The sequence below is a fragment of the Electrophorus electricus genome, chromosome 18 (genome assembly GCF_041902795.1).
Source record: "Electrophorus electricus isolate QZ-2024a chromosome 18, ASM4190279v1, whole genome shotgun sequence".
Classification (NCBI taxonomy): domain Eukaryota; kingdom Metazoa; phylum Chordata; class Actinopteri; order Gymnotiformes; family Gymnotidae; genus Electrophorus; species Electrophorus electricus.
The window spans coordinates 1,085,465-1,095,000 of NC_137514.1; the positions used below are offsets into that span (position 1 = coordinate 1,085,465).

At 40.3% G+C, this 9,536-nt stretch overlaps 1 protein-coding gene across 1 annotated transcript; it reads left to right on the forward strand.

Annotated features, from left to right (window-relative positions):
* The first annotated feature begins 467 nt into the window (after positions 1-467).
* On the forward strand, positions 468-2,805 carry LOC145651915 (uncharacterized). Its single transcript, XM_081700686.1, has 4 exons — positions 468-798; positions 991-1,055; positions 1,975-2,120; positions 2,355-2,805. The coding sequence occupies exons 1-4, from the start codon at positions 496-498 to the stop codon at positions 2,531-2,533; spliced, it is 693 nt and encodes a 230-aa protein (XP_081556812.1). The 5' UTR covers positions 468-495; the 3' UTR covers positions 2,534-2,805.
* Positions 2,806-9,536: the final 6,731 nt, after the last annotated feature.

The window sequence follows — 9,536 nt, forward strand, 5'->3', positions numbered from 1 at the left end:
TCAGAAGAAGCAATGGTAAACAGAGGTCATCTTCCCTTGTCTTCCATTGAACCTGCAAAGGTTTCTGTCTCTTTGAAGCCACCTGTTTCTCTGAAGTCCACGAGTCTCAATCATGATTTTTCTATTAACCTTACTACCAAGGCAGTATCTTCAGTCGAAATGCCTGCAAAAGATAAAATGACAAGCACATCAGTGTCTTCCATTAAAAAACCTGGCACACCAACAGCAGGGACTATTTTCTCCACAACAGTACTGCCAGGAAAAAGTCAAACATTAGAGACAGTTCAGCCTACAGTATATAAAGGCTTAGGAAGTACTACAGCTGGAGGATTTGTAAAGACTGTACATTCTGGAGCACAGAGTATCACAGAACTTAACAGCTCAGATTCTACATCAGAAAAAGCAATGGTAAACAGAGGTCATCTTCCCTTGTCTTCCAGTGAACCTCCAAAGGTTTCTGTCAGTGTGAAACCACCTGAAGCTCTGAAGACAATAATGGTGTTGGCCAAAACCAATACAAAAATTAAAGCATCATCAGCTCCTATATCAACTATAACTCAGCTCTCTTCTGCTGTTACCAAAACAGTTGTACCTAAGAGACGCTACACCACCACAATACTGCCTGCAATTTTATCAGTTCAGTTTTCCAGTCAGGCCACCACAACCATTCCTGTGCCTGCTAAGCCCGGACAAGGAATTCTTATTTTAGAATTTCGCATGCAGCGAGATTTCATCCCTGCTTATAGTGATACTTCCTCAGCTGCATACAAGATTCTGGCCAACATTATCACTACTGAGGTAAAATAATGACACAATTCATTTTTATTTTAAAGTCCTTTAGCAAAATATTTGAGGTTTACCTTTTTAGTGGAATTGATGCAAAGTACAAGATTTGAAGAACTGTACAATTAAATTACCTATCTTACTGTGCCAATGGCCTTTAGTGTTTCATGTTTTGTAATGCAGTTGCCTGTGTTCTTTCATTTGTAGTTGGATCGATTCTACAGCGTGCTGTTCCCCCTCACATTTCTTCGATGCTACATTTTAGGATTTTGGTATATCTTGTTTTATTCACATCACATTATGATAGTCAGTAGCCTAGGTGGTCCCACAAATCATATCCCTAATCTTTCTTTTAGGCATATGATTTCCTAAGAATCCTAAGAATTTATAAGAAGTGTTTCTTTTATTTGGTGTGGTTTTGCTTATATATAAATAAATAAAACAGATATTTAAATATCACAGATGTAAGAGATAATAATATGAAATAACGCAGGTGTAAGAGATATGTAATTCTGCATATCTATTAAGTTACACTTTGCCATATTTTGTTTTATATTCATCTTAGGAATTTAAGCTAGCAAACTAATAATCTTGCAATTTATTTAATTACCTTATCTGGCTGAACAAAATGAACCCAAAATGATCTAAATCTAGTTTATTTAAATTATCCAAAATCAAGAGTCACTGGACCATTAGCTGTGTAGTTTTCTACACTTTTTCAACCTGTATGTGGTTGCCATTTGTTTCCCAAATTAAGATTGTTAGAAAGACTGCAAGAGTATTAGATTGGTGGTGATTGGTTTATTACAATTGGCTGGGTGGAGCACATTTTAAAATTACTTGGTTGTCTGTCCTTATATCTCTTTATCTAATTCAGAATAAAGTCAATATTTAGGACTGGTGGAGCACTGTTCAATTAAAATGCAGGGCCTGATATGTTCAGGCTTTTAAGTTGCTGAAAAAAACAATGTGTTATCTTGCCAAATGAGAAATGGTAAGAATGAGAATGGTAAGAATGAGAATGGTAAGAATGCACTATTTATACACACTGAAGTATGTGCTGGATTTTCACAACAGAAAGGGAGAAATTTGCATTTCACTGGTATTTGATTGATGGATAAATAACTCTGTTTAAACTATTAGCCACCAATACATCACTTTTAAGATCACTCTATTCTCTTCCCTCTATAGGGAAGGTTCAGTTGGTGTGAGCGCTCAGCTGATCTTTAAAAATGATACAGTTGTTCCAAATGAAACAACTGTGGCTAAATATCTGGAGTCAGCAGTAAATAAATCTGAAATTTTCCTGAACATTGTCCAATCCAGTATAGTTGTTGGTGAGTGCTGGAAACTTTATTAGTAAAAATAAATTTACATATTATTTAAGGTTAATGTTTAAAAGTAATTGATTGTCAACATTTATAATATTTTGGTAGCATAAATAGAGAATATAATCACAAGTATAGTGCAATTTAAATTTAAATTATGACCATGGAATAAATATAATAACTGTTCAGATTTCACTGTCATGAAATTTCAGTTAGTCTTGCCTGCCTCCTTGTTCATTACAGTGGTGCAGAAAGTGAATACAACAACCACTACCTCCACAGCACTCTACACCCAAGCACAGATCAGCCAGAACAATGTGACCAGTAAGCCATTCAACAGTGCCATGACATCTCTACGCAGTGCACCAGTCCTTCTTTCTGCTGTGTTCATTTTTAAATTCCTTATAAATATTCTACTGTAGTATAATTGTGATATTATGTAAATTAAAGGTCACTTATGCACAAAATGAAAAATGCTAATATGAATATATTGTAAACCATATATTGTATGGCCAATGATGATATTGCAGTATGAGATTGCTGCTGGCGATTTATCACAGCTGGTCTCAGACTTACATTTACTGCTTCAATATAATGCAGAACAACTATCCAGTAATCCAATTATATGCTATACTCTTTTCTAATTTAATTACACAAATCTGTATTCTGTTAAATGTTGATGATAAATTCTGACAGGCCTAAGTTATTACTTTATTATTCTTTGTTCTTATCTGGTCTTTATCTTATTAAAATGTAATACACTGTTTATAACAATTAAACATACTTAACAAAAGCAAAAATGTCACACAAGCTTTATTCACTCGACTTGCCATAACTGTCTTGTTTTTATTTATTTATGCATTGAATGCAAGTGCAACAGTTAAATGCTGATCTGTCTGTTTCAAATGGGACCCTGCTCATTAAAATATCAAGTTAGCAAAACAAAGAAATATATTCACAAATTTTAACAATAATAGGGATACTCATGCAACCAAATTAAACGGGCTGACTGGCTGTTACTAATTAGTGGCAACTGGCTCCACATGTTACCAGGCCTATTTAGAGTAAGGGTGTGAGGGGGTTAGTGTCAAGACTACGGTGTGAGGGGATTAGGGTCAGGGCTAAGGTGTGAGGTGGTTAGGGTCAGGACTACGGTGTGAGGGGATTAGGGTCAGGGCTAAGGTGTGAGGTGGGTTAGGGACAGAGCTGGAGGTGGGAGATTATGTGCTAAAATGGGGGCATACCCTGGTAGAAACCAAAGCCAGAGACCAGAGGTCAGGAGCCCAAGGCCAGCCGTGAACGGATCACTGTCTCCCAGATCCCCCAAGACTGGAATCCATACCCCACGCTTGCCATTTGTTAACACTGCAAGGCTTCCTGGCATCTTAGTTGCTAGGGGGGCCTACTCCAGTATAGCTGGGGCCAGGTCATAGAAGCCCCAGAAGCCCCCGAAAAAGGAGCCTCCCAGTGCCTCCGGAGCCTGTGCCCCAAACACCCATTGCCAAGTGGTTGAGACCAAAGGCCGGAGAGGCAGGTCCTATGCGATACCTCCGACCTCAATGACTACCGTCCTGTCGCCCTCACATCAGTCGTGATGAAGTGCTTTGAAAAGCTAGTCAGAGACTTCATCACATCTTCACTGCCAGCCTCCATGGACCCACTGCAGTTTGCATACCGCCACAACCGCTCCACTGACGATGCAATTGCACATCTGCTCCACACTACACTGACTCACCTGGATGAAGGGAGGAGAAATTATGTTAAAATGCTTTTTGTCGACTACAGTTCAGCATTTAACAATATCATCCCCTCCGTACTCACTACTAAGTTGGGGGATCTAGGACTGCATACATCCCTGTGCAACTGGATCTCCAACTTCCTAACAGACAGACCACAATCAGTACAGGTGGGCAACTGTGCCTCATCCACCCTCACCCTCAACACTGGAGCTCCTCAGGGCTGTGTCCTAAGCCCCCTGCTCTACTCACTGTACACCTACGACTGCACAGCCACTTCCAGCTCTAACATCATTGTCAAGTTTGCTGACGACACCGTTGTCATGGGTCTGATCTCGGACAACGACGAGAGGGCCTACCTGGAGGAGATTAAACACCTGGAAAACTGGTGCCAGGAAAATAATCTCCTCCTAAACGTCAGTAAGACAAAGGAGCTGATCGTGGATTGCAGCAAGAAGCAGGAGCGGCACTACCAACCTGTGAGGATCAGTGGAACCACGGTGGAGAGAGTAGATAGTTTCAGGTACCTTGGAGTTCACATCTCGCAGGACCTGTCCTGGTCCTGCCATACCAACTCCCTGGCAAAGAAGGCTCGTCAGTGTCTTTACCACCTCAGATGCCTAAGAGACTTCAGACTGCCCTCCAAAGTACTGCGGAACTTCTACATCTGCACTATCGAGAGCATCCTCACGGGGAACATCACAGTCTGGTTTGGGAATAGCACCAAGCAGGACAGACAAGCACTCCAAAGGGTAGTGCGTTCAGCAGAGCGCATCACTCACACGGAACTTTCCTGACCTGCAGACCATCTACTACAAGCGGTGCCAGACCAAGGCCAGGAAAATTGTGAAGGACCCCACCCATCCCAACAATAGACTCTTCTCTCTGTTGAGGTCAGGGAGGCGCTTCCGCTCCCTGAAGACCAAGACAGAGAGGCTGAAGAGGAGCTTCTTCCCACTGGCCATTCGGGCCCTGAATCAGGGAAACTGATAAACTGTGGGGACCACCACCAACAAGTAACATAACTGTATATCTGTACATCTGTATATATAGATTTATACTCAATTACCTTGTTACACAACAACTGTAGATATGTTATTATACAAAATGGATCTGTACATTCTGTAGATTGTGTACATATATACCCAACCATATTACACCTGCACTGTACATTCTGTAGATTGTGTACATATATACCCAACCATATACATTGTACATTGTGTATATAATCATAATATACATATATTGTACATACATTGTTAATATATTTTGTACATACATAGAATATATATATTTATTTTGCATATATATATTTTTCTCTATGCACCCGTTTCTCTTCCTCAGTTTGGACAGAGCACTCGCCACCATTTCACTGCGAGTTATACTGTGTATGACTATGAATGTGACGAATAAACCGAACTTGAACTTGAACTTGAATACGTCATCTCTCCAGTGGCCTTGGGTTGAGATCCAAGCCAACAGATAGCTTTCCTACAATTCCAAAGGAATTTTTCAGAAAGATATCAAGCTTCTACTGCTTTGGACCCCCTGGGGGTGTACACCCATGGCGGACTGCCTCTCTGCCTTCCACAACACCTGAGAACAACCCGGCTTCTACCGACAGTGCTCCCCAACCTAGTTCATTGTTATCAATGGGGGACCTTGGCCTATTCTATCCATACATTTTTCTTTCACGGTGATCCCCCTCTCTATTTTCAAAGGTGAATTAGTATTGTAGGTGAGAAAAAGAGCTTTCTAACACAAAAAAAATGTGTGTTTCTAGGTACTACTGTTCCTGAGATATTACTTTTCAAAGTTGAAAAAACCTTATCCAAATTACTAAAATGCACTCAGATCTCGAAAATTTAATTTACTACTATTTTGTAGGGGGTCACTATCCAAGTGTGGTATAAACCAACAATATTTTTCCTGGATTAGACCTCAGGAGGCCCTCACTTTCTTATTTTCAAGGGGATCAGTCTTAAAGATCTAGAGTGTGTGTATGTGTGAGAGTGTGCGCACATGCACATGTGGCAAAACTGGGGGTCTGAATTAGGGGAGGAAGATAATGTAGGTTGGGGCCAGGCTTGGGAGTAAGTGGGATCTCAAATTTACAGATGGGGATGGGGCAGGTTTGAATTTTAGGATTATGTAAAGGTTATGGGAGTCAATTTAGGGCCATAGAGAAGATGAGGATTTGAAGAGTAAGAAGCTAAGAGGTTTTTGTGTCGGGGAAACTGCAGTGAATGATACATCAGATTTCGGGGTGTCATATTAGGAGAAGCAGGAGCAAGGAGTGCACCGCCGGACTTAGTAGGGCACCCCCCCAGGCCTGTCTGGGCCTATTCTCCGCTCACCCACCCATCCTCCCTACTACCATCGATGAGTGAGAGGCTGGGCAGGTGTGCAGGTTTTTGATTGAGTTAATTTTGTTCTACATGGATTCAAATAGCGTGCTTGGTCCGAAGGCTCTGGCAGGGTTAGGTTTTGTGAATTTACAATGGCAACAGTCCGCACAGTTGATGTGGACGAGTAAGAAGCCAAGGGTAAGGCACTGGCCAGCACTTGCTAAGCACTCCTATTGTTCCCATTGATTACTGTTTTTCAGGTTTCCCTGAATAAGACAATCACTAGGACCAGGCTTGGGCTATGCTAAAATGACAAAAACAATAAAATTTTAACAAGATTACCATTAAGTACCTGGCTCAGTTGTACTTCAAATTACCATCAACAATTATATTCATAGCATTTAGGTGACACATTTATCCAAAGCAACTTACAATTATGTTTGATCACAACTTGAGCATTTGAGGGTTAAGGGCCTTGCTCAGGGGCCCAAGAGTGGTAACTTGGCAGTGGTGTGGTTTAAACCAGAAACCATCAGATTACTAGTCAAGTACCTTAACCATTAAGCAACCACTGTATGATTATAATCTGTTCCAGCTAGTAGTGGGTGGTATGGCCAAAAGATTTTGATTAATATATCAAAACATCCGTGTGAGGTACTATCATTGTATTCCACAAATGTGTTTCATTCTCATCATCTCCTCCTTGAACCTTGGCTACATTCCTAAATAATTCAAATTAGCAGTAAACAGATCACTTATCAAAAATCTAACCTTGACCCATGTCAGCTGTCAAAATACAGGTTGATCTCAAACCTTCCATTTATTTTCAAGATCCTAGAAAAAGATGTAGCTCAGCAATTGAACTGAATCAGAACCAGATACATGAAGTCTTTCAGTCAGGGTTTAGGCTTAATCATAGTACAGACACAGCAGTAATTAATGATGTTGTTGGCTTCTGACCAGGGTTATGTCTCTTGTATTGCTTGATTTATGTAACGTTGAGCGGTAAGGAGGCGGACGCATGTGCTGAGAGGAGCGAGACTTAATAGGGGCAAATCCAAAATCAGAGTCGTTTATATAGTCCAGGGTCATAGAGCCCACATGGAGAGTACGAGGAAACATGATTAACTTTCCATTTAACTTTCCAGGTAACTTAACTAGCGTTATAATAGTTAGCTAACGTCAGTAGTGATGGTTGATTGATATAGCATTCGCAAATTGGCCCATTTTCACCCAAAATGCTTGGTTCCACTTCATACAATTATTGACACGTTTTGGTTAATTTTTTTATTTATTTCTACAATTAGTTTCAGCGCAAAATTGTGTATTGACATTAACGTTACCTTTTCCTGCAGATCAGAGACGTTCGTTAGTCAGCAGTGCTGATGCGGCGGTACAGTGTTACAATAATAAGTGTTCGATCGACAACACATAGGGACATTGACAGCGCCTATCACTGCACAAAGCTAGTGAGTGGAATAAATATGTAAATGCATAATGTGACCACGGCCTTGCTTCTAAGAAACATTTAAACTCCCATGTAAGCTTAAACAACCCATAAGTGCTTTAGTAAGATAATTAGATGTTACAATCACATAATTCTGGAACTAATTTTAATAGCAGTTCTATGAACTCCTTCAAGCAATTCCTTATGAAGTGTGCTTTATCTTAAAATAAATGGCAAGGATGCAATAAAATTAGCGTTTTGGTTTTTTTTCCCAGCACACCCGAGTCGTATAATAAATGCTAATTACCTGACAGGCATAAGATGGATACAGAAATAGATATAAACGTGACCTGACTATAAGGTCATGAACAACCTTTAACTGGCAGCGCTTTCCACTTCCGGTTTTGGTCCTCATGTTTTCAGTGGGGTTTTCACTACTAGATATATGTGATTGTGCTGCTTAAGGTTTTGGTCATTAAACTGGATACAGCTTCATGGCAAACATGGTGCCATTTCTATTCCATTCCTAGTTAATATTATTGGCATGATGCCACTTTCTCCTTATTGCTTGTAAGGTGCAGTTCATAAAGGTGTTTTTTTTTAACATGTCAGCAGGGCTTATTTCATCATTTGTTAAAAGAGCACTTTACATTCATGATAAAGGCTACTTTGTTACTGGGCTTCAATGTAAGACTGTTGTTTTAGTTGAAGTGCATTGTTTCAACAAATATGTGGATGTTTTGGAAGGATGATCCAGTGTAAAAGAAAATCCACATTCATATTAAAACAGGTGGTCTTTCCCTGGAGTATATTTCTCAAACCTAAATGTATTAACCACCACCAGAGAACACTCTAAGTAACAAACCCTTAGTCACTGTAGTTCTTCCTTTTTTCACGAGAGGGCACACTGCGTGTACAACGTTCAAAAGATGTACAGATCTGCTTTGCTTTCGCCGGGTGCAGTGGCGTGCGCCAGTAATCCAAGCTACTGGGAGGCTGAGGCTAGCAGACTGTTTGAGCTCAGGGGTTGTGGGCTGTAGCGTACTATGCCATTCGGGTGTCCGCACTAAGTTCGGTATCCATATGGTGCTCCTAAGCTTGGGCCCACCAGGTCATCTAAGGAGGGTTGAAACAGAGCAGGTCAAAGCCCCTGTGCAGATAAGTAGTGGGATCGCGCCTGTGAGTAGATGTTGCAGTGCAACCTGGATGATACAGCGGTACTCAGTCTCTTCCTACTTAGATTGGTTTCAACTTATTTATGTCACTTAAATTATAGTGGAGTTTCTATAGGCTTAATTCGTCAAGCCTTCATATAGCTGAGATGTAACAGTTAAATTAAATGGAAATAGTAGGCTATTTACGTGTGCGCAAGTGTTTCTCTAATTTCTCTCGCATAGTTCAGCAGTAATGAGGCTAGTTCGATTTTGCCAGAAGTAAGTACACTTTGGGATGTTATATGTACCACAATCTCCGGTGGCGAGCCATACATGGTTAATCAGTCCAAGTTGAGGAACCTGTTAGAGTCAGTGCATTAATGACATTTCTGTTTGCATTACCAGTTGTTGCTATGGCAGCAATGAAATGAGGAATCTCAAAGAAAAAGAACTGATCTATACTCTTGGAACTTTAGAACCCCATGGAATGAATGTTATTATTTTAACATCTACTTTTTCATATATAAACTGGCTCCTCCTACTACTAATTCAGAAGCACTTTGCTTGCACAGCTGATGAAGGACCTCTTTCCAAAATGTACTGTACTTCAGTACCTCAGAGAGTAATATAATTACTGGGACTACTAGGAAAAGCTATGGCTTATATTTTCTGATAATGTTGAAATGAAACAATGGCCTCACTCATTTACATTTATGGAATTTAGCATATGTTCTTAGTTG